The sequence below is a fragment of the Onychomys torridus genome, chromosome 5, assembly GCF_903995425.1.
Source record: "Onychomys torridus chromosome 5, mOncTor1.1, whole genome shotgun sequence".
Lineage (NCBI taxonomy): Eukaryota > Metazoa > Chordata > Mammalia > Rodentia > Cricetidae > Onychomys > Onychomys torridus.
Window position 1 is genome coordinate 134,747,255 of NC_050447.1, and position 26,425 is coordinate 134,773,679.

Sequence of the window (26,425 nt, forward strand, 5' to 3'; positions counted from 1 at the left end):
ACACACACACACACACACACACACATGCTGTGGACATCACTCTGTACAAATGAAGTTCTGATTGGCCAGTGGCCAGGCAGGAAGTATAGGCGGGACAAGAGAGAAGAGAATTCTGGGAAGTAGAAGGCTGGGGGGAGACTCCGCCAGCCGCCACCATGAGAAGCAACATGTAAAGACACTGGTAAGCCACAAGACATGTGGCAAAGTATAGACTAACAGAAATGGGTTAATTTAAAATAGAAGAGGTAGATAACAAGCAGCCTGCCATGGCCATACAGTTTGTAAACAATGTAAGTTTCTGTGTGCTTTCTTGGTTGGGTCTGAGCGACTGTGGACTGGCGGGTAAGAGAGATTTGGGCCTGACAGGAAAACTCTAACTACACACACACACACACACACACACACACACACACACACACACGCACGCACGCACACGCACACACACAACCCTCTATCTCATCCTTTCTTTAGTCACATTTAACTGATGTCGAAGAGGCTAACAGAAAGGATACCACCTGCATCTTTTTCTCATTAGAATTCCTTCTTTACTCAGGTAAATCCCCTTTGGGCAGGTGTCTGGGTTTCTCTTAGTGACCCATAGCAGGAACCACACAGTTTCTGACAATCCTGCCTCCCACATTTTACTCTGGGGGCTTGCAAGGCACTCTATAGGCTACCACTCTTTGTCAAGAATCCCTATATTCACATTCATCAAGGAGGCACACCACCCCACAGCACCCAGGCGAAACACCCCACCCTAGCTTTCAATCCTAACAGATATCTCAGCATCAGCCCCATCGAGGGGTCAGAGAACAGCCACCATAGCCTCCCTATTCTATCCCACTGTGGAACCTTGAGAGACTACGATGTATTTTCTACCTCCCAGTTCTAACCCATTGTGGAACCTTGAGAGACTGTGATGTATTTTCTGCCTCCCAGTTCTATCCCATTGTGGAACCGTGAGAAACTGTGATGTATTTTCTGCCATCTTTGTATTTTCCCATAATATGATGCAGCAGACAACACACAGCACAGCAGTGCACCACCCAACACCAACACCAACACCACAAGGAAGAAGATGGTCGTCACAGATGCTCCACTCTGCCTCAACTTTCTGTCTGTCGGGCCCTATGCTGGTGCCGGCCAGGTGTCATGTGGCTTTTCCTGAAGAAAGGAAAAAAGCAATAAAAAAATAAAAACCTCGTGGAAGAGTTTTTCATAACTCTCAAGAGAGAATGTCAACAAACACATGACCAGCATCATCTATCTAACAATCAGCTGTATTTTTCTGTTGCTTCTACTGCTATGACTACAAGCCAAGTATTTCTGTGGTTACCATAGCATGTCTCCTTCACAGAGGTGACAGACAGGTCAAGTCTGAAAGAAAAAGCTGCATTACATGTAGCCATGTCAGGCTGATGCCCCATTTTAATCAGGTTAATTTTCGATATTTAGTTTTACGGGGTTTCATTATTTTAAATTCCATATAGTAAATGTTTTGGTACTTTAGAAGTTTAAGAATTATTTGAAAATAAGTATGAGTAATTTGTTTTAATTAATCAAGCTAAAACTTCAGCAAACTATGTGTATTCTTTTTTAAATAAATTTTGTTAGATCTTCCATAATTTCATATTTTGATCATATTGACCCACCACCCCTCCCCTTAACTCCTTCCAGAACCTACCCCTTTATCCCTATATATTTGTATTAATTTTCTGAAAATTTCATTTAAGGTATCTTGATTATATTAACCCTTCACTCCTCCTCTAACTCCTTCACTAACTCTTTTTAAATCCACTTTCTACCCTTAACCACCCCAACTCCAAGTCCTATCCTTTTTACCTTCTTTTGATAATACTATTGTTAATTCTTTGAGAATTTCATATCATTTATTTTTATCATATTCACCATTCCCCTATTCCTTCCATCCACTCCTACTCTCCCACTCACTCAACATTTGCTTTCTTTTGAAGTGCTTTTTATACTCTAAATTTTAAATCACTGCCTATATTTGTAAATATTTCATCACTTGCTGTATGTTGTTTTTTTCATAAATTGATGATTATTAACTTTGGCTTCAAAATCTTTCTCCTTGATGGAATCCCATATATACTTGGTTTTCTTTTCTGTGCTTTTGGAGTCATCTGCAGAAGCTTTCTTGCCCATTTTTATGTCTAAAAGCATTTTTTTATGCTTTCTTTTTGGAGTTTCATAACCTCAGGTCTTATATTAGTCTCTATTCCATTTTGAGTGGACTCTTTAACTGTAGCTGCTGAGAAATGGTGATCTTTTCCCACTCTTTGGTAGCTAGGTATGGATATCGCTCTATATAAATAAAGTTCTGATTGGCCAATGGCCAGACAAAAAATATAGGCGAGACAAAAAAAAAAAATTCTAAAAAATAAAAGACTAAAGAGAGACACCGCCAGCCACCGCCATAAAAAACAACATATAAAGACACTGATAAGCCACAAGCCATATGACAAAATATAGATAAACAAAAATGGGTTAATTTAAGATAAAAGAAGTAGATAACAAAAAGCCTGCCACTGCCATACAGTTTCTAAACAAATGTAAGTCTCTATATGCTTTCTTGGTTGGGTCTGAATGACTGTGGGACTGGCGGGTGAGAGAGATTTGTCCTGACTGGGCCAGGCAGGAAAACTCTAACTACAGCTAGGTGCCCAATTTACTGGATTATTGGAAGGACAATCTTTACATCACTGCATGGGCTTAGCACTTATGACTGAAGTCAGGTACTTGTGGACTCATGAATACTTTTAAGTTTATGTTGAATCCACAAAGTTTTTATTACTACAACTCTGTAGTACAATTTTTCACTTATTCTTTGAGAATTTCAAACATGTATACATGTGTTGAGAGGCATGTGGCCTATTTCAGATCAGCATATGAATACTTTATCCAATGGGTCTCCACAAGGCAAAGTCTGTGGAGATGGTCTATCACTCAGAATCAGTAGACCTCAGGACATCACAGAATACTGCTAGGTGCACGTGACCTGCACGCTCTCTTCTCTCTCACAATGATGATTCTCTCAGCAGTTTTTAGTTTCATTTTGTCAGTCACTCATGGGACAGATGTAATCATTGCCATAAACTCCATTTTATTCTCAAATATGTCCCCCTAAAATTCTTTGGAAACTGATGCTTCTTGGGTTTCTTATCTGGAAATACCAACTGTTATTCCAGACCCTGGGATCTTTTCTGATTCAGAACTGATAGGGTCAGAAGCAATAAAAGTCAATGGGCACATATGAGAAATCAAAACAGGGGGCATTAGCTACATCTCCTAATTCTAGGAGGGGGGACATGAAAAACAGTATATCATGATTGAAAAAAGTTCCTTATAGAGTTCACCCTATAAATGTACTGGACCCTTTTGTAGGACAAGGGAGCAGTTGGAGAAATACAAGCTAACTGTGTGAAAGCAGTTTGTGACAAATCACCCCTACCAATTATAAGTACTATCTATCAGTCTGGCAATTAATATTTTATCCTTTAATAGCCACGGTGGCTTTTTGTGACAAATATAAAAAGTGGATTGATAAGATACAAACCTTAGAAAAACTTACTAATAAAAATAAGAAAAATTTGACTGGTAAGATACTATTTGACTTAGAAAGAACTATTATGAACTATATACTCAGACACAGAAAAAAGGAATTTAGACAAGAACCTACCAGGCCACCACATGATGAAACTGAAGAGGTGTGGCCCAAGGTTGTTAAAAAACATTAACTTATCCAGTTACTATACAAGAATTAACAGGAGAGACAACAGGCAACCCCAAGGTTGTCAAGAAGTTGACTGGAATCCTATAGAAATATTATATTTGAGGAGATTTAAGAAAGCAGTTGTTTAATATAGTATGCATTCACCAAAGTTAAAGCAGATGTTAAATTCATGGGCAACTCAGAACAGAACCTTCCTACAGGACTGGAAAGATTTGATAACAGCAATATTGGAAGCTGTTCCTCAGTTACAATGGTGAACATGGTAGAAAGAGGAAACTAGGTCTATAGAACAATGAAATAGGGTTAGAGACATTAATATTTCCCAAGATCAGCTCCTAGGTGAAGGCCAAGATGCTGAATTGCAAAGACTGTGTGAATTTGATGACCACACCTTGGCCCTATGTCATTTAGCAGCCTTAATGCTGGGGACAAGGTTGAAAAATCAAGAAAGAGGTCTGAGTCATTTACAAAAATTATACAAGAAAGAAGACCAAAGGAAACCTTCACTAATTATTGGAATACCTATAGCTCTGAAGGGAAAGGTACCCCAACAAAAAAGTTACAACCCTTGCTCTGGGAAAGTTTTCACTAATGTAAGTGTTCCAGCAGGAGAGGGTTTCCTTAGCAAGGCTGTTACAGCTTTGCTCTGCTCTGGAGAAATGTTACAGCTCTGCTCAGCTTTCCCATAGTGTATCAATTCTGCACTAGCAAGGGAAAGTTTCCCCAGCCAAAGTGTTATAGTTCTGCTCTGCTCCTGCTCCACTCTGTCAAGAGCCTTACAGATTTGCTCTGCTCAAGTGAAAGTTGTTATGTCTCTGCTCCACTCCAGTGAAAGAAAGTCATTACAAGAAACCTCACTCAAAAGATTTCTTGGGAGGGAGAAACCCAGGAGAGTGACTGCCTCTGCCGGGGTGGAAAAGGGGCAGCCCCAAACTGAACAAGTACAGGGCGTATATAGCTTTCTAAGAGATTTTCAGGGTGGGGATTGGTAGGATCTCAAAATCTTGAGTTTGGGACAAGCTCAGACATTGGTTGGATTTCATGCTAGAGGACTGGTTAGTTTTGTGCTCAGGGATAGGTTGGCTTTTGTGCTCTGGGAAAATGATTGGTTTTCATACTCAAGGATTGGTTGTATTTAAGTTCCTGAGTTGGTTAGGGGCAGGGTATGTTTTCTTCGTTCTGGTCTCTTTTTACCTGGCCCTTTTTACCCTGCAAGTTAGTAATATATAACAATCAAACTTGTAGTGATGTTAGATATATTTTCATATTTTAGATAGATAGGTGGTCTACATTTCAGAGATCTACAGAATATGGCATTTAAGATGCTTTAATAACAAAGCTTTTCATGACAATGAGACATGTCTGCTCCTGGCAGCACCAATGTACTTCATAGAAGATGATGGGCATCAAGGAACTTCCATATGGAGTTTGCTATCAATATGACAAAACTAGCCACTGGCCAAGAAACTGCCTTTGCTGCAATTCCTGACAGTATACTGTCTAAATTGGGCATGCAGGACATAAAGGAATTTGACTACCAAACTTTGCAAGACAAAGTAGGTCAGTCTATCCATCAAAATTTCTGCTTCACAGAAAAGCCTGTCAGATATTCTAGGCCTGTAAGCCAAAGATAGATGCCCCCAACATTTCAGAGGTATCCTTCTCAGATCTCTGATGGGGTTAAAGGATCATTAAAGTTTTACCATTTTTTTGTTACCAAATTCAGAAGAAAAAAAAACTCACATAAGAGATGTAAAGTTTATAAAGGTTGAGAGACATAAAAGCTTAAGTTGTTTATCTGAGAAAATGTTTTAAGGTCTAAAAGTATATTTTTAACCTGGTAATACAAGTTATGATAGAAAGTGGTTTAGGTATAAAACTTTGGACTCACCAAACTACAACAGATAATAGAGTACTTTCTCTGAAGTTGCCAATTGCCAAGTACAAATGGGCTGGACATTGTAAAAGTAATTCTTACCTGATAATTGTTTTTGTTGTATGTAATTTTACTGTGTTAGAGTCAAAATCTTTCCTTTTTATTTAGACAAAAAGGAGGACATGTTGTGGGATATTTGATCTCACTCTAAAACCTGAGACTGTTAATAAAATCAATCTTGGATCAGGGTATGGATCCAGCAACTAGTTGAGAGGAATTAGCGGAAGGAGACAGGAAGATAAAGAGAGATGCACAGGAAGTAGTAGGGAGGGACTTGAAGTTTCATGGTCTTTTTGGCTTAAGACAGATGGATAGAGGCTCTTGCTGGATCTCTGGCCAAAAAGGAAGGTCAGCTGGTTACTTCTGGGCCTCTCTGAGCTAGCAGATTTTCACCTCAACATCTGACTTGTGAGTCTTTATTGGTAAATAGAATGATAGAGACTTAGTTTAAAATCTACATTTGGCAGCAGCAGCAGAGCTGATGTCAGCAGGACCAGAAGCTCCTCTAGGCCAAGGCCTGAGTGGCAGGGAGCTGACTGTGGGGCCGTGGGGCCACAGAAGGTAGTCAAAATATCAGTAGATTCACGTGAAGCCAATAAGCAGACAGTAGTTAAAATATCAGTAGATTCGGGTGCAGCCAATGAGCTGACAGAAAAACAACCATGTTCACCTAAAAATTTCAGTTCATATGGATAAATAAGATGTTGTGAAAGGTATGCCATAAACTGCTGGGGCCACCATGGATGGAAAACATGGTTAGTCTATATATTGTTGTGGTGTCTTACTCTAGCCTGAATCTCAGCAAGCTCACCAACAAAGCACTGAAGAAGAGGAAGAAGGAGGAGAAGGAGGAAGAGGAGGAGGAGGAAGAAGAAGAAGAAGAAGAGCTTTGACATTTTGTCAGCAATTCCTCTATTCACACATTTCCAAAATAGTAACTGACCCAGGAAATAACTGTCTTAACCCCAAACAAGTTTCTGCCTGTGGTGTTATCAATTTTGAGTCATGGTACAAACATACAGTCTCACTTTTCAATGGCCAGTAGATAAGAAAGGATTCTGCTCTCTCCCATCACCTTGATGCACTGTTTTCCCTCCAGGAGATTGTGGCTTCAGCTAAGATACACCATTCTCTCTCTCCATGGCTTTGGAAACAAACCAGGAGCCTGTTCTCCATCAAGAAAAGTACAGTAAATCTCCAAAGACAAGAAAATGCCAAATATTGTGGTATTTTCTCCTTCCAATGAAATCCAGCATCACTCTACAAGAAGACCCCCCTCATCCTTCTTGCTGAGAACCTTGGGGGAACTGAAATATATGCATTTCAGTCTTCCATAAGATTTCTGAACTCTCTCATTGCTCTTCTGAAATCTGGCATGTTTTCACTTGTTACCACTAGGTGGCAAGCGAGAGCAGAGAACCGGGCCACAGCAATCTCCTGAGAAAGCTTTAATCCACCCACAGGTCTGTGCTCTCTGATCTGGAATGTCTAGTTCCGTAAAGTGGTGCAAATATTAATTGTTTTTGGAGGGTGGCACAAAAAATCCCTCTAAGATCTGTATTTAATAATACCTAGGAGAAAACCTTTTAAAGCCAGGGCTGGCCACAAATTCAGACTGAATCCCCTGAACAGGAATCTGTCCACCAAACAACCCTCCCTGGAAGGTAGAAATCTGGAACTCCAAGCTTGCTAAATGCGATCTGTTGCCTAAAAAATTCTCTAGCTTCTGTCCCCTTGGTGTATGTGTGTAACTGGAATACAGACAAGGCTTGATGTGGACACCAGTCTTCCTCGGTTTGGTTGAGCCCAGGCTGGAAAGAGAGTACAACTCCCTGCTCCTAGGGATCATAAGTCTGAACTGGAACCATCCAGGTGGTCATTAAGGCAGACTCAGTAGGCATGCTCTGCTCACTTGTTGGTGAGCATTGATTGCTTGCTTTAAACACCTGTGTGACTGTTAGATTCCATTTGTTTTCTTGCCCAAGGCTCAGATACTAACAGAGCATGCATAAATACAACCAAGTCCCAGCATACTTTATCTGGCCACCAACATCTAATGCTACCAGGGCTCCCTGCTCCTCCTCCTGACCCTGACATTGCAGATTGAGGGGTCATAGAAAATGGCAAATGTATGGCAGGTCTCACACCTGCCTGCTTGGCCCACCTGAACCAAATCAGCTCATTTCCCAGGCCTGTGAGCTGCACCTGCCTGTCTAATCCCATCATGTACTATTGACTCCCTACACCACCAAGATCCAGCTCTCATACTGGCCCAGCCAATATCCTTTCTTATCTGTTCCCTTAGATAAGACCAACTCTTTTCCTCAACTCATTTGTATACACTGTTCCCTCCACTGTCCCCTGTGCTTTCTCTGGCAGGCGCCTTCCTTCCGGGCTCAGTTTCAAGCTCCCAAAGTGGTGACAGTGGCAGCCTCCACCACTGCCTCACACCATTCTCATCCATTGCTATGCCAAGCATGTACACTAGGAGGTAAGAGACATTCCTGCAAAGGCTTAGAAGATCCCTGATGCACCTACCTCACCTTGCCCAGTTCCCCCTCATGCCAAAAAGAAGAGGAAGGAACAGATATGGCTGCATCCCAGTGCATTTTAGTTAGAGATAAGGGACAGACTGATATCACCTTGTAGGCCATTGTTTGCTAAGCCCTGATTTCCTACAGTGTCTGTAACTGACTTGTTCCCTGGCTGAGTCTTCTATTCACTGGTTTCTCTCACTCTCCCATGTACCTAACTGGCCCTGGCACACAGCAGCCCCTGAGCTATCTGAGCACATGGGAGAGTGAGCCAGAGTTGCATTGTACTTTGAACCTGGTGGGTCTCTGGGTTTTCTTTTCTCAGCATGGATTCCCCTGGCAAATTAGCTTTCACTTTCTCATCAGGAAAAATGATTAAATCTCCACAAGCTGACAGAAAAAAACATCCACTGTAGTGGGTAGCCATTCCAGCTTTAACCTGGAGTTCCAAGCCATTGAGGCTTCGGTAATGGCCACACCTACAAGGCGGGGCTGAGAGAGGATGCTGAAGACTGGAGTTCCAGATGCAGGGGCTCTCTTGGTTCCTGGACCCTGGATGCTGGAGGTAGACTGAGCAGAGTTCTCCAGAGAACACCGCTGGACTGCGCCACACCTTTCCCAGACCTTGCAACCTACCTATCCCTTCAATTGTAAGTTACACCACAAAACAAACCTCCCTTTTAACTACATGGAGTGGCCTTAATAATTTCACCAATAATCCACAATTTAGAGAAGCCAGAGAAGAGCCCTGAAGAGATGTGGCTTTTACATGGTAGAATGCACTTAGACACAGATGGAAGGAGCAGGTACCCTAATTATGCAAATACCATCCACTATAGCATCATTCATGGAAAAATCCCAACCTTATCCAGTTTTCCATTATACTCATGGTGATTATGTAAACTTAGGGGCTTTTGTTGTTCTTCTCATGTTATTTACCTCCTGTCAACAGCTTACAATACCTTACAATACAACACCTCCAGGAAGAGCTTCCCAGAGAGCAACAATTCGGGCTGTGCTTGCCACCAGTCATACCCCATGCCCACATTCTGGATCACACCATGCCCACTTGGACCACGCATGTCTGCATTCCATCACCATCAGCCTCTCCATTCCAATGGCCAAATGCTAGTGAATGGCTCTGTCTATAATCAAATAAATTTGGGTTTTTACAGATTTTTATTAAATGTATTATTTAACAGTTTCATACATATACTACAGTGAAATTTGTCTTTTCCCACTTCCACCCTCCTGATCTCCTTCCCACATCTATCATTCCTCTGTTTTTCCTACTGTCTCATTAACACTTTCATACCTTCGTTCTTGGTTTTATGACCCACTGTGTGTGTGTGAGGGGGGGTGTTTATATGGTTTAGTTTTGGGGGTTGTTTTGTTTTGCTTTGTTTGAAACAGGGTCTCAGCTAGGTTTCCCAGCCTGAACTCAAACTCACAGAAATCCTCCTGCCTCTGCTTCCTGGCTGTTGGCATTAAAGGCTTGATGTCTGGCTTGATCCACTGACTTTTAATACATAATTTACTTTTATTTTGTGTTAATTATACCTGAATGTATGTCTGTGTGAGGGTATCAGAAGCCTTGGAACTGGAGTTACAGATAGGTGTGAACTGCCATGTTGGTGCTGGGAACTGAACCTGGGACCTCTGAAAGAGTAGCCAGTGCTCTCAACTCCTGAACCCACTGACTTTTCACAGACACTGTCTATATGGCCACAGGGCAGGAACTATCCACTGGACACTAGTTGGCGCACTGGTTACAACTGATACAATGATTATCTGATCTTCATACTCTTTGGCTCATTTTTGCTCTGGATTTCCTTATTTCTTTCCTCCTGCCAAGGCTGGGTTTGGTTTGCTCTTGTTTGGTGGGTTTTTTTTTTCCATTCTTTGAAATACAGGATGATTACATATTTGAGATCTTTTTTTATTTTTGGATAAAGATGCTGATTATTTTAAATTTCCTAGAGTGCTCTTGATATACCCCATAGTTTTGAATATGTACTGTCTCTGGTTTCTTTTCTTTTTAAAAAATATACAATTTCCTTGAGGGATTCTTCCTTGATTCACTGGTTGTTGAAAAGTAAATTGTTTGGTTTCTGTGCATTTTTGTATTCTCCAGAATCCTTCCTTGATAATGATATGCAGTCTTATTGCATTGTGGTTGGAAAAATGCTTGATATGATTTTGATTATTTTGAAATTTGTTGCAATTTCTTTGTGGCCTCTCATAATCTTTCCTAGAGAATGTTCCTGTGCTGATGAGAAGCATGTGTCTTCAGCCACTGTTGGACAGAATGTTCTATAGATTTCTGTTACCACCATCTGGCCTAAGATTCAATTTAATTCTTCTGAATTTTGTTTTGTTGTGTTTTTAATGTGGGTGATCTGTCCATCCATGATAGTGAGTTGTTGAATGAATCATGAATGGTCTTATAATAAAAACCCAGAGACAGATATTGGGGTAAATGCTTAAAGATCAGAGAAACAAAGGAACAAGCCACAGCTACTTCTTATCTCAACAACTCTATGAATCCTTTGACTAAATGCCCCTGAGTCCTCAGCTGAAAGGACCTGACTTCTGTCTTCCTCTGCCTTATATTCCTTTCTCTGCCCAGCCATATCACTTCCTGTCTCAACCTTCCTAGTGCTGTGATTAAAGGTGTGTGATCCCAAATGCTGGAATTAAAAGTGTGTGCCACCACTGCCTGGCTCTGTTGCTAATTCTGTGGCTGGCTTTGTCCCCTGATCTTTAGGTAAGCTTTATTTCTTAGATTACAAATAGATCAAAACACTGGGTTGCTAAGTCCCTATTACTATTACACTCCAGCCCATCTCTCTTTTTAGCTTTAAGAATGTCTATATATAGATATGGGTGCTCTGTTCTGGGTACACACACTTTTAGAACTGTAGTTCACCACCTGCTAAACTACTAACCTTGACTTATGTCTGTCCCTCCCTTCATTTAAAGCCTGTTTTATCTGATAAAACAATGGTAAATACGACAACTCCCCCTCTCCTCTGCCATCTCAAAAATAAATAAATAAATAAATAAAAATCCTGAATCTCATGTCCCCCCCTTCAACTTCCTACACATCTCTCTATCCATCCTCTTGACTCCATCCCACTCTCTATGGTTTTTTCCTTAATAATCCTATGTTCACTTCCATACAGCCCAGTTGGTAACATAGAAACTGTACGAAGGGGTCCCAGAGAGAATATGCCATGCCCAGAGTTTATGACCATACCAGAGGTTCTAAAGGCCAGCTCATAACAAAGTGTGAGTTAATGACACTGATTATGAGCACAATATGGCAAGCATCTTTGTTGCCACAGGGTATGGAAAATGTCCTCCAGAACTGTAGAGCCATCACTGGCCATGGCTTGGGCTGAACTTGCATTTATTTACAAAGTGAAGGAGAGAGAAGAACATGAACGTGACTGAGATGCACAGTGAAAAAGATGGCTAAGGAAAGCATGACTTTACCATGAAGATGAATGCCTTTGGTGACTTGGTGAGAATCACAGGGATGGCTTAGCTCTGCACTTCTGGTTGTCAGCTTTTGTAAGTGTTCTCTTGCTTCAGAACAATGTATGTGTTTTTCCTTGAAGACCAGTATGTAAACAGGTGTTGCAACTCTGAGGGAATGGTATCCTGACTGCTTGGGGAGTCGGGCAATACCTGGAGTTGGGGTGCAGTAGGGGATGGTCTCCCCACAGGATGTAGCAACCCTGCTCCCCTCGTGGAGAGCTGATACAGCTGAACTTTACTCAGCCTCCACTTAAGGGAGTTTCCCAGTAGAGCTCTGCTTCTTCTCTGGTCCAAGACGTTGTTGCTTCTTTTGTTTCACTCTGCTAAAGGGGAAACCCCTTCAGAAATGTAGCAGTCTTCTCCAGCTCCTGCTCTGGGGAAAAGTTGTTGCTTTTTCTGTTCTGCCTTGCTCAGCCCACCCCCAGCACCCCCCCACCATCCTCCCACCCCACTCCCACCCACCTCCACCCCCACCCCATGGGAATGTTTCTAAGAGTTTTTTTCTGCTCAATCCCCTAAGGGATGTCTTAGCAAGGTTCTTCTCTGTGCTGGTGGAGAATGAAGATCTTCACACCCAGTACTCTTTGAAGAAAGATTTATTTGGAAAGGAGGAGTCCAGGAGAGTGGCTGCCTCTGCCAGGATGGGAAGGAACAGTCCCCAACTGAACAGGCAGGGTGGTTTATATAGGATTTCTTAGGGGTGGAGTTTCTCCAGGGAGAAGATTTTCTGTCCAAGGATCAGTTAGTTGTTTTGTTTTGTTTTGTTTTTTCTGCTCAGGGATTGGTTGGTTTTCTTGGTTGGGGCAGAGATGGCCCTGATTTCAGAGCCAAACTGTGTTTCTTTCACTGGCCTTTCTTAGCTTTTTTGGCTCTAATTCTAAGGCCAGGGCATATTTCTTTCACTGGCTCTGATTCTAGGGACAAGGAGTATTTCTTTGGCACTGGTTTCAGAGTCAGGGCATGGTTCTTTGGTTCTGGGTTCAGAGACAAAATGTTTCCATCTCTGGCTTGGGTCCCAGATCCAAGCTATGTTTCTTTCACTGGTTCTGGGATTCAGTCAGGGTGGGTTTTTTAACTGGCTCCTTTTCCCTACACAGTACAGAATTCAGGGAAGTGATGAATGGCCTAACAAGTCAGAAACACAAGAAAGGAAGAGTTTTCCAGAAAACAAAACCCCGTTGGGTGAAGTCCCCAGATCTGTGGACTGGAGAACGGAAGGCTGTGTGACTCCTGTGAAACATCAGTCATGACATGTCATGTCTCCATCATCCAGTGCTCATTGGGAAGCCAAGAAACAATTGGCATCGTTAGTTTGACCGGCTGGAACAAACTGCCGCTTTGCTTTATATGATGTCAAACACCTACTGTAGATTTTTCAGATAAAACCATTTTTCTCTCTTGAGGGTAGTTGCTGCTCCTGCTGGGCATCATATACCTTTGAAGATCAGATGTTCTGGAAAACTGGCAAACTGATGTTAGTGAGTGAACAGAACTTACTAGACTCTCCCAGTCTCAGGGAAGCCTGGGCTTCACTGGTGTCGTGATTGACCAGCCTTCCTGTATGTGAAGGACAATGAAGGCATTGAGGAGTCCTATCCTCAGGAAAAGTGGAAACTGCAATGCCTATGTTGTCATTCCAGCTCAGGTTGTGGGAAAGGGACAATTGCGGATATAATCCACTGTCTTCAGAACCAACATTGGAAAATGGAATCACTGTATGGCATGAGTAGTCTCATTACATACCAGTCTTTGCACAGCTTTTTGATGCAATGGCTTTCATTCTATAACAATAGATCTGGCTTTTTTATGTCTTATCTGGAGTTTATATCATGTCAATAAACTCCTCCAAAATACTTTCTTCATTGCTGGTGGCAAGAAATCACTGTGGGGCACTGGGCCTCTCTCCCTAGCTTTGGTTCTATTTTTCAGGCATCCATCATGATGCAAAGTGTAGCAGTAAGGACCAGGACCATGCTGTTCTGGCTGTCAGCTGTAGCTTTAAATGCACAGGATCTGATAGCAAGAAATACTGGATGGTCAAGGACAGGTATACAGCCAAAAATCTCTTTTTTAAATTAACAAGTGCTTTTATTTCTGAAAGCTGTTTTCAGTAAACACTATGATAAAAATAAGTAAAAGACACAAAATCATTATAGAATTGAAAATAAATGTGGATTTTTTCCATTTTAATTTTATACTGGAGGAAGTGTTCAATGTCTCGTGTATCTCCTTTGAAAATTTCATTATTTAAAAATAAAAACACTTTTTCTCTTAATTTAGATGTGTTATTGGGGTATAAATGCTGTTGAGTTATATAAGCATAGGCACTTAATGCACAGCACTTTTGTGCATACTTTTTACCTAAGTTGCTATGAGGAACTATTGAAATACAAGTGTTCTATTAACAGAAATTTGGGGATTCCATGGAACATGACAATTCATTCAAGGCTGGATTCAAGGTAACAAACAATCCAGTCACTGAGTCCATTCAACTGTTGTAGGTGGTTTTTCCTCCTCAGCATTGCCTTAGTTCTGAGGAAAGTGTGGCTAAACCATTATCATCTGAGAAATTAGGAATTAAGTGACAAATAGAAGGCAGACTATATTAGTTTCACAAATAAAATTAAGATTGAATCCAAAAGAAAATATTTCCAGCCAAAATATTTGGGTTCCACCTTGAAGAGAATTTACCAGCTAGAACTTCAAATAATGCAAACAGTATTTGGGAAGGTGTGAGAGTCCTTTGATGTCAAAGTTCATGACAGAACTAGGTTATTACCCATCACAGATATTTTACTATGAGCTTAATTAAGATAAACAATGATAAAATGGTCCTTATAATACCTGAGTATAATTCTGTATTACAATTTCTAGTTGAATATTACCAAAAATTGATTCATGGACTTCTTATGTATACTAATCTCTATATCATTGCTCCTATCCTGTAAATTTGTTTTTGATATTAATATATGAAATTATTTCTTTTTATTTTATTTATTCTTCTCTCATACAATACACCCCAACCACAGTCTCCCCTCCATCTTCTCTTCCCAATCCCACACACACACATCCCCCTTTCTACCAGATCCACTGCTCCTCCATTTCCCTTCAGAAAAGAGCAGGCTTCCTACTGATGTCAACCTAACTCAGCATAACAAGATGCAGTAAGACTAGGCATGAACCCTCATCTCAAGGCTGGGTGAGGTAACCTAGCTGGAGGGAAAGGCTCCCAAGAGCAGGCAAAGACATCCCCGCTCCCATTGTTAAGAGTTCCACAAAGACCCTCAAGCTGAAGAACCACAGCATGTATGCAGAGGGCCTAGTGTAGACCCATGCAGGCTCCATAGTTGTTGCTTCAGTCTCTGTGAGCCTCTATGAGCTCTGCTTAGTTGATTCTGTAGGTTCTCCTGATGTCCTCAACCCCTCTTGCTCCTAAGATCCTTTCTTTCCCTCTTCTTTGAACTCCTTGAGCTCCGCTTAATGCTTGGCTGTGAGTCTCTGAATCTGCTCCCATTAGCTGCTAGAGGAAGCCTCTCTGATGATAATTGGGCTAGGCACCTATTAGCAGAATATCATTAGGAGTAACTTCATTGTGTTTGTTTGTTTGTTTGTTTGTTTGTTTGTTTTTGGCAGTCTTTTTTAGTTCTATCTTGGGACTCTGGGCCAGCTTCTAGATACAGGCCATCTAGGTAACATCAGGCTTTGGCTCCCTCTAGTGGTGTGGTTCTCAGGTTAGACCAGTCATTGGTTGGCCACTCCCACAAGCTCTGAGCCACCATTGCCCCAGCATATCTAGCAGGCAAGGCAGGCTGTGGGTCATAAATTTTGTACCTGGGTTGGTATCCCAGTCCCAACCCTGGGAGACTGTCCTGGTTACAGAAGATGGTTGTTTCAGGCTCCATATCATCCATTACCAGGAGTCATCATTAGGGTCAATCTCATAGGTTCCAGGAAGTTTCCACTGTTCTAGGTTTTCATATTGCCCCCTAAGTTCCCACCTGTTTCAGTAATCTCTCCCTGTACTCTTTCCCTCCATGCCTCCCTCCTCCATCTGATCCCTCCTGTTCCCATCTCCACCCAACCCCAGTCTACCCACAAAATCTATTCTATTTCTCCTTCCCATGGAGATCCATGAACTGCTCTCCAGACCTGTCATCTGTAAATTAAAGTGTGAGTATCCTTTATTATACAGCTAATATCCACTTATAAGTGAGTAAATATCATGTTTGACTTTCTGTGTTTGAGTTGCCTCACTCAGGATTATTTTTTCTATTTCCATCCATTTTCCTGCAAATTTCATGACGTCAATTTTTTTTATAACAGCTGAGTAATAATCTATTGTGTAAGTATACCACATTTTCTTTATCCATTCTTTGGTTGAGGAAAATCTAGCTTGTATCAAGTTTGTGGCTATTATGAATAAAGCTGTTATGAACATAGTTGAGCAAGTGTCCTTCTTTTGGGTTGATTTGTATTTGTTGATTAGAATTTCCCTGGTAACGAAGGATGCTGAATATTTCTTTAAATGCTTCTCTGTCATTTGAGATTCCTCTGTTGAGAATTCTCTGGAGCTGTACTCCATTTTTAAATTGGATTATTTGGTTTGTTGATGTCTAGTTTCTTGAGTTCTTTATATATTTTGGAAATTAGCCATCTGTCAGATGTGGGCTGGGGGAAGATCTTTTCCCATTCTATAGGCTGCTTTTTTGTCCTGTTGGTGGTATCATTTGCCTTACAGAAGCTTTTAAGTTTCATGAGGTCCCATTTTATTAATTGTCTGTCTTAATGCCAGTACTACTCATATTCAGTTCATGAAGTTATTTCCTGTGCCAATGTATTCAAGGGCATTTCCCACTTTCTATTCTATCAGGTTCAACGTAACTGGATTTATGTTGAGGTCTTTGAGCCACATGGACTTGAGTTTTGTGCAGGGTGATAGATATGGATCTATTTGCCTTCAATATGTTGACATCCAGCTATGCCAGCAGCATTTGTTGAACATGTTTTCTTTTTTTCCCTTGTATAATTTTGACTTTTTTATCAAAAAAAAAATGTGTCCTTCAGTATGTGGATTTACTTCTGGGCCTTTGATTCCATTTCATTGATCCACTTGTCTGCGTTTATGCCTATACCATGCAGATTTTTATTACTATAGCTCTGTACTAGAGCTTGAGATCAGGGACAGTGAGACCTCTGGAAGTTCTTTTATTGTTCATTGTTTTCGCTATCCTGGGGGGTTTTTGGTGTTGTTTTCCCATGTGAAGTTGAGTAGTGTTCTTTCAAGATTTTTAAAGAATTGTGTTGAAATTTTGATGGGGATGGCATTGAATCTATAGATTACTTTTGGTCAGATGGCCATTTTTACTATGTTAATTCTACCAATCCATGATCATGGGAGATCTATCTTCTGATAACTTCTTAAATGTCTTTCTTCAAAGACTTGAAGTTTTTTGTCATACAAGTCTTTCACACACTTAGTTAGAATTACCCCAAGATATTATATATTATTTGTGACTATAGTAAAGGGTATTGCTTCCCTGATTTCTTTCTCACCCTATTTTTCATTTGTATCTAGGAGAACTACTGATTTTTCCTTTGATTCAATCTTGTACCAGCCACATCGCTTAAGGCGTTTAGCAATTGTAGGAGTTCCCTGATAGAATTTTGGTGGTCACTTATGTATACTATCATATCATCTGAAAATAACAATACTTTGAATTCTTCCCTTCCAACTTGTATCCCCTTGATCTCCTTCAGTTGTCTTATTGCTCTAACTAGAACTTCAATTACTATTTTGAATAGATATGGAGAGAGTGGACAGCCTTAAATTTTTCCTGATTTTAGTGGCATTGATTTGAGATTCTCTTCCTTTAATTTTATATTGGCTATAGGTTTGCTGTAAATTGCCTTTATTATGTTTAGGCATGCCCCTTGTATCCCTATCCTCTCTGAGACTTTTATCATGAAGGGACGTTAGATTTTGTCAAAGACTTTTTAGCATCTAATGAGATGATCCTGTGGTTTTGCTTTCCATTTGTTTATAAAATGGATTACATTGACTGATTTTCATATATCAAACCATCCCTGTATCTCTAGAATAAAGCCTACTTGATCATGGTGGATGGCTTTTTGTGTTCTTGAATTCAGTTTGCAAGTATTTTGTTGAGTATTTTGCAAATATATTCATAATGGAAATTGGAAATCTTTATGCTACACATCCAAAGGGAATTCTATTGCAGATCCCAGAAGCTTCATCACAAACTATCAGTATATGATCATCATAACATTAAGATTTTGTCATGGTTTGCAGTATTGCAGTATTTCAATGGAATTTAAACCACTGCACTTCTAGTTCTGAGCTGTATGTGAGTGGGAGACGTCTTGTCCTTACTCTGCAGTGGTTTTCAGAGTCCTCTTTGAAATAACCATTGGTATTTGGGAGTTGACCCTCTGCCTTTTTAAATCTGTCTGTTAAGTGTGGCTTCTAACTCAGTGTTTAAATGAGATGACTGCAGTAAGGTTGCTGTGCTGTATTCTTTCTGTTCTTCCAGTGGGGTTGAAGATTGGGGCATGAATGGCTAGCTATAGATGGCCCCAGAAGAGAAACCACTGTTGAATTGTTTCAAATGCTTGGTTGTTGTGTGAACTGCTAGAGAGCAAGAGGGAATGGGCAGGCTGGGGATGGCCTGTACAGTGGAGGGCTTTCTCCTTCACAGACTAGCCTCTGCCATGCAGGAAATGACAGCTGAGTCACTGAAGGTCCGCCCAGGTTGTGATGTGAATCTGTGACATTTACTCACTTAACGCCACTGCTACTTTACTAAAAAAAAGTTCTGAATTTTCATTTTCAAAAATATCTACAAAATTAGGTCCTTAAAAATAAAATAAAATTGCTAGGCGGTGGTGGTGCACACCTTTAATCCCAGCACTTAGGAGGCAGAGGCAGGCAGATCTCTGAGTTCACAGCCTGTCAGTGTTCTGTTTTGTGTGGGTTTGTGAAAGAAAACGGTCACTCTAGGATGAATTTAGGCTTAGAAAAGCAGCAATAGGGAAGTCAGCTTCTGGTGAACTAACTGCCCTGGCTTTGCAAACAGCCTTTTTATTGTTACACAATTTCACCTCATTGCAAGCAAATTTCCACATACCAAAACCTCTTATCTGGAGTTGTTTAAAGGAAGAATTTGCCTAAGTAATTCTCAGCCATGAGATCTCTTGGGCTGCCAAATATTCTCATAACTAAATTTTTCAAAGACACTAGGATCCTTCATAAAGGACTCAGATAAGAATCAAGCATTTCAAACAAAAGGTCACCCAAAAAAATAGTTCAAAGCCTATATGCTAGCACTCCATAATTCAAACCAGATGCCAGGCTCTGTGGAATCTCTCACAACAGAGGCCATCCTGGTCTACAGAGTAGTGCCAGGACAGCCAGGGCTAACAGTGAAACCCTGTCTTGAAAAACAAACAAGCAAACTAATAAATAAATAACAAAACTCAGTTGGCTTTTTTTCTGTCTTTGTCTAGTGAATTCTTGTGGTCTAACATGTAATTTATCTTGAAGATGGAAATGAGTATGGTACTGATATTCTAGGAGAAAGAGTGGTTGGCTCTCCTATTTTTTTATTTTTATTATTATTATTATTATTATTTTATTATTTTGGTTTTTTCAAGACAGGGTTTCTCTGTGTAGCTTTGTGCCATTCCTGGAACTCACTTGGTAACCCAGGCTGGCCTTGAACTCACGGAGATTCACCTGGCTCTGCCTCCCGAGTGCTGGGATTAAAGGCGTGCACCACCACCACCCAGCGGCTCTCCTATTTATTAAGTCAGAATTACACCTCAATTGTGTTTTCTTCCCAGGATTTCATATATCATGGTCTGAAAATGCTAAGTCACAAAACCCAAAAATTTTATGCTTTTGTGTGGTGTTGTGTACTTGCAAATACTTTATACAAATTCTATTTGGGGGGGGGGGGTGTATGTATGTGTAATCTCCCAGGTTCATGCACATACATAGCAGCTACCATTCAAACAAGTTGATATTGTATAGGCATAATTTGTTTAGTCCTGACACAATGTGAGCAAGGTTAGAACCATTTAACTAGTTCATTTTTGTTAGATTCTAGGGTTTCTTAAAATAGTTCCCAAAAACGAGCATGCAAAAATTAAAGTCTATAGGCATTTAATTTAAGTATGAACTCTTTGTTACATCTGGCTTTGCTGAAAGGTAACCACATTCTATGTGGTTGCTTGCCATCCAGTTCACAGACTGAAAAGGTTCAATGAGGAATTCAACATTTAGTAATCCTGAGATTCCAAACTCAAAACCTACCCAAAATAAAACACTAAATCTCTACCAATAATCAACACATACATATGTATATGCATGCACTATGTATGTAGGCAGAGGGAGTAACTAAATTAAAACTTCATGACACTCCTTAACTGATCATGTGCCTTTCACCCTTGGGTGGATGGATAACTGCTAGATATGAGTTAGAAGATTGAAATTCACAGTCCTATTTTGCCCATTTACATTGTTCATGACAGAAGACCCAAGAAAGGAATTCTCTTCACGTCCATGTTTTTATTTTAGCCCTTTGGCCATATCTTTACCTCTGGCTTCTAAAGCTGTCCTTAGCAGCAGGATGATATTGTGAAAGGGACCTGACAAATTTGATTCCTTTGCCTCTCCTGCCATTTCCATTGATCATTCATCTAACCCTTCATACTACAGAGTACAAGACAAAGAGAAGTGGGCTCATTGTTCACTACCTGCCTGCCTGGTTTCTCTGAACACAGGTGAGGTATTCTTGTACATCCTCTGGGGACCCCAAAATGAGGGGAGCTCGCTGGTGGATACTCTCAGGCTTCACATCCAGCACAGGCTGGGTGCCTGTGGTTGCCATGCCTCCTGCCTGCTCAATAATATAGGCCACAGGATTACATTCATACAGGAGCCGGAGCTGCAGAGAAATGAAGACAGGTATGCACATTTTTTAAAGTGGCCAGACAGCCCAAGGCATGCCCCTAAATATTGAGAGCAGGTGCTTCTAGGATTTGCCCCTTTCCTCCTCCCTTTCTTTGTCTTGGGGACTTGAGGACAGGAAGAAGGATTTGGATATTGGGCTGTAAGTCAGACTGTAACCAATTTGTCAGTTAAGATGCATTTTAAGAACTCAACATTAGCACATAATGCACTTTTAGGGGTGAGGACCTTGAATACCTCTGTTATACACAACTGGCCTTCAGAGCAAAAACTTCATGGTGCTTTTCCCTTCAGGCCATGTGGTCTCCTTTTTGGTGGAGGGCTTTTAAGATCTTCCACAATCATATGAGTCAAGCACACAAGGCAGATATATGTGTGCACATATACATGCTCATGCACTCACAGATATGGTTACAGAGAGCTAAAGCATGGAGATCAGGAATTGGGTGTATCTGCAATATGGATGATGGTCATGATACAATGAACACATCTCCACATGGAAATGCCTCTGTGTTTAAGACACATTTGTGTAATTATATGTGGACATCTTGGACTCTCTTACAGTCATTCTAATAAATATGTATGGGGTCTACCTCCTGGAATTAAGCATGTGTCAAGTGTGGGTTTGTTCAAGAGCTTCACATCTACATGATCTCATTTGATACTCTGCTGTGCTTTACTTTCCTATGGCCCTCTTTTGCAGATTTCTCCATGGTCCTGAGGTCAGTAGGTCAGTAAATATGAGCAAACATTCATAAAGAGAGATGCCAGATACACAAACCAATGTATATGACAATTTTTATTCAGTCTCATAGGCTGTGATAGATTTCTCTGCTTTAATCTGGCATTCCAATAAGGGAAATCTCAACAGTCAACTTGGATGATGCATAATACATGGCTTCTATTGGTGTGAAAATCCACCTATGGCTTTGGTGGCTGGCCAAATTCGGACATATTTCTGTGGGCAGTTCTTGTCATGCTAGGAGAATTTGGATAATAAGATCCCTACTTGATAGTGACTGTTTTCAATACTGTCTCATAGATCTGTTACTGGCTCTTCTGTAAGCTACCTTTCTAGGGATACTGAAGGGGTTATAAATAGAAGGTTTTATTCTGAATTCTTGTGTGGAGCTCAGGGCACATGCAAACCCTTGAAGAACAAATGCAAAGACCATGCTTACAACACATTTTCTCTGGTAAGTATGATCCTTGGTCAGTTAGAGATGCTGATAAAAATCAGATACAGCCTATGAAAGCATGTGACTCTAGAGAAAATAAGAGATGAGCATGGAAGTACAGAGAAAGTGGGAGATGAGCATGCAATTGTAGCAGACAGTGGGCATGAGGCCAGAGGAGTAGAGGGTCCATAAGACCTGCCCATCATAATCACATTAGCCTTTTCTTTCCAAAACCTACCACAGCTTCAAAACTTAATAGAAAGAATAAACCTTAATTCTCTTCCTCTGTGCTGTGAAGGAAACATGTGCCCAGAAGCAGCTCAGTAGCCATAACAGTAGTCACAACACCATAACAGTAGCCTGTAGTAGAAGAATCACAATATCTCACTGACTATCATGGCAGCCAGTGGATACAGGAAGTTACCTTGCCATTAGGACTTTTCTGGTTGGCTGGGTACATAAAGATTCCTCCATAGACCAGAGTACGATGCACATCAGCCACCATGGAGCCTACATACCTGGCCCCATAAGGTGCACTGCCATCCTATAGGACAAAAAAGGAAAGAGATGAGAACCAACTGGTTTAGCAGCTACCCTGCACAATGCCATGGTTAGAAGCCGAATTGGCATGGCTTCTACATTTCTGGAACTGGAGAGATGGCTCAATTGTTAAGAGAACTGGCTGCTCTTCCAGATGACTTGGGTTCCATTCCTAGCACCCAGATGGCAGCTCAACTATCTGCAACTCCAATTCCAGGAGATCCAATGATGTCCTTTTCTGTCCTCCATTGGCACATGGTGTGTGAGTGGTGCACAGATAAACTTGCAGACCAAACACCCATAAACATAAAATAAAAATAATCATCTTAAGAATTATTCAAAAACCAAAAATTATGTAGGACAGGGAAGATAGTTAAACTGGACAAGTGCTTGCATACAGAAGTTCAATCCCCAAAATCCACATTAAAAAGCAGGGCATGGGAATACATGCTTATAATCCTAGTGCTGAGGAGGTAGAGTTTCCTAGGACTCACTGGCCAGCTAGCCTGGTCTTCTTGGCAAGCTCCAGACCAATGAGAGATGCTATCTGGAAAAACAGGTGAATAGTACCCAAGGCATCTTCTGGCCTAAACACACACACACACACACACACACACACACACAGAGGGGGAGAAAGAGGGAGCCGTGAGAGAAGGAAAGATTGTGTATGCTGAGAAGGTAGATATTTTTCTTGCCATTCCCCTCTACATAATACTGTAGGGAGGTGTGGGTGTTTATAATTTTCAAAACTTGCTGGGAGATAATAACTGGCTATAACCCACAATCATATTAGCTACTCAAGAACTAAGTAATTTATTTCAAATCTTACAAGGTGATAAAGACATAAATAGTCCAAGAAAATTATCAGCTGAAGCTGGGAGAGAATTGACTTTTGTAGAAGAAAAATTATAGGATGCTTATGTGGATTACTTGGATCCAGAGCTTGATTGTATTCTGGTTATACTACCTTCTATGCATTCTCCTACAGAAATTCTTATGAAGAGAAAAAATAGTATCTTGGAATGTTTATTTTTACCACACAAACAGAGTAAAAAAATGAAATACCTGTGTAGAAAAGTTTTCTGAATTGATGCTAAAAGGAAAATTGAGACTTCATTAATTAACAGGAATAGACCCAACAGAAATTGTGGTACCTTATACTAATGCTGAAATTGCCTCCTTATGGGCAGAAAATAAACATTGGTGAAGAGATGGCAGTAATTTCTTGGGAGAGATTAGCAATAAATATACCAAAAGCAAGAGACTTCAGTTTTAAAAAGAACTAATTGGATTCTCCTCATGCAGTCAGAGGGACACTAATTTCTGAAGCCCCCTACATTCTGTACTGATGCAAATTAATCAGAAAAGGCAGATTATAAGTCAGGAAATTTAAGTTAAGTGGCTCAAAGCCCTTGTGATTCTGTTTAAAAGTCAGAATTATATGCTATCCTCATGGTATTAATAGATTTCCCAGGACCTCTTATTATAGTTACGGAATCTCAATATACAAAAAGAGTTGTTTTAGATATTGAAACTGCTGGACTTATTCCAGATTCAGAATTGACTTTATTATTGCCTTCAAGAAATAATCAGAAATAGAAATCAGACATTGCATATAACACATATCAGATCCTATATGGGTCTACCAGGCCCTCTAGCACAAGGTAATGATGAAATTCACCAGATATTAATAGGAAATGTACTAGAAGCCTCCGAATTTTATAAGAATTACCATGTTGATAGCAAAGATTTGAAGAAAGATTTTTTTTCTAGCACTTGACAACAAGCCAAGTAAGTTACAAGGACCGCCATACTTGTTCTTTGTATAACCAGACTCTACTACATGCAGAAGGTAACCAAACGGGTACTGAAAGAAATAAAATTTGGCAAATGGATGTGTTTTATTTTGTGGAGTGAAAACTTACGTGAACCATACCATTGACATATATTTAGAAATTCAATAGGCAACTGCTTTGAGTTCTGAAAAGGATGATTCTGTAATTACACATTTATTTGAAGTTATGGCCATCATTGGACTACATGTACAAATTCAGACAGACAATGTCTCCAGCATATATATCTAGGTAAATGAAACAGTTTTTTGGCATAGTATAACATAAAGCATATTACAGATATACCATGCAACCCTACAAGACAGACAGCTATAGAAAGATCTAATTGTACTTTAAAAGATATGCTTATAAACAGAAATGGGTAATAAATACCTCCCAAAGTTAGATTGCACAATGCTTTATTAACTTTAAATTTTAAAATGCTAATGAGAAAGGAATGACAGCTGTAGAGAGACACTGGATAATAGAAAAAAACTGCTAAATTAAATCAGCCTGTATACTTCAAAGATGTACTGACCTCAGAGTGGAAACCAGGATATGTGTTACATTGGGAAAGAGGTTTTGCTTTTGTTTCCACAGGAGAAAAAAAGCTTTGGATACCATCAACATTGACAAAATTAGATTTGAACAGGAGAGACCTCTTGATTAGGAGAGGTGATAATTCATCAAGCAGTGTGACAATTCAATCTAAACTAACTTATAAGACTACAAATGCCTTTTATTTCATCAGATATAACCTGCCAAAAAGAGAAATTTCCCAAAGTTAGACCTGGGGCAGGGTTTTCTTTTTGTCTTTCCAGGAGAATAAAAACATCCAACTAAGGAATCTGAAGACCACTGAACAAATAAGACATCTGAAGAAGAAGGATGAATCATCCACAGAAAATGTCCCAAGAAAAAGAGTAAATTGGCCTAATGGTATAGCACACTTCTAACAGGATAAAATTTCATAAATCTGCCGGGCGAAAATCTGGTGAAGCATGCCTTTAATCCCAGCACTTGGGAGGCAGAGCCAGGTGGATCTCTGTGAGTTCGAGGCCAGCCTGGGCTACCAAGTGAGTTCCAGGAAAGGTGAAAAGCTACACAGAGAAACCCTATCTTGAAAAAAAACAAAACAATTTCATAAATCTTCCCAAATATTTGTTTCTGCTGTTCTCTACAGACAAATATGGTAAATATGGTCTTTTGTAGTCCCAATTCAATTAAAAATTAAAGCTGGCTTTAGAATTGGAGTATGGCCCTCTCCTTCTCTAAACCCAAGCATGATTCTTAAAGGAAAATCCAAAATCTCTGTCTCATGTCAGAAGAGGCACCTGGTATGGGACAGATGAAAACCAAAATTAAAGGTCTATTCTATTGCCACTAATCTCATAATCCTTTGGTTTTATTTTGACTCCTTAAAACTTTTCCTACGGTATAAATATTATCTCGAATTTTATAAGATTTATATATAATATACATATATATAAACTTTCTGCTGTGATATTAATGGTCATATAGAGTACTAACTAATTCTAGAAAAATGCTTCATCTAGCTTCCTGTACATGATTTCAAGTTTGAGTCTAAAGCAGTTAACTAAAATTTAAGCTTGTATACCTGCATGTATTTAATAGATTGTGGTCCTTTAACCTCTCTGAGATGCTGCATATGACGTTTAAAATGTTTAAGTTTTCTGCAATGAAATGTGACTATTCCTAATAGCCACTTGTGAAATCTCCAAAAGAATGATGGGACCCCACAACAACAATTCCACCTGGATTGTGATAATGCCACCAAGCTGACAGACATCACCCAAAGGTCAGCTTTGGACTACAGACTTCTAAGGACAATCTCAAGGTGGCTAGCTAAGACTGTCCAGCCTCATAGACTACTCCAGCCAGGACTCCAGATAGGCCCTTCACTTTCCCATCACACCAAGACTGGACAACATCTAGCTTTCTCAGGACTTGATCATTATCTCAATTCTTCATGGTCCCTAAAGATGCCATTTTCCCCCAGACATCAGGAAGTAATTTTAATGCCTATATTCCCAAGAGGTAGGGTGGGTGGTTTGTCATCTTTGGTGGGGGTTGCAAATTGTTATTGGTCATAGTGAGG

General features: G+C 40.2%; 1 protein-coding gene across 2 annotated transcripts in view; it reads right to left on the reverse strand.

The window, feature by feature from the left end:
* Positions 1-408: 408 nt before the first annotated feature.
* The window catches only part of Fbp2 (fructose-bisphosphatase 2), a 46,951-nt gene continuing 20,934 nt past the window's right edge, over positions 409-26,425 (reverse strand). For both annotated transcript variants that reach the window (XM_036188820.1, XM_036188819.1), the window contains 3 exons: positions 22,359-22,478; positions 20,543-20,733; positions 409-1,164 (listed from right to left, as the gene is read on the reverse strand). In XM_036188820.1, the coding sequence (XP_036044713.1) occupies positions 1,107-1,164; positions 20,543-20,733; positions 22,359-22,478 (369 nt within the window). In that variant the 3' untranslated portion in view covers positions 409-1,106. The remainder of the gene's footprint in view (positions 1,165-20,542; positions 20,734-22,358; positions 22,479-26,425) is intronic.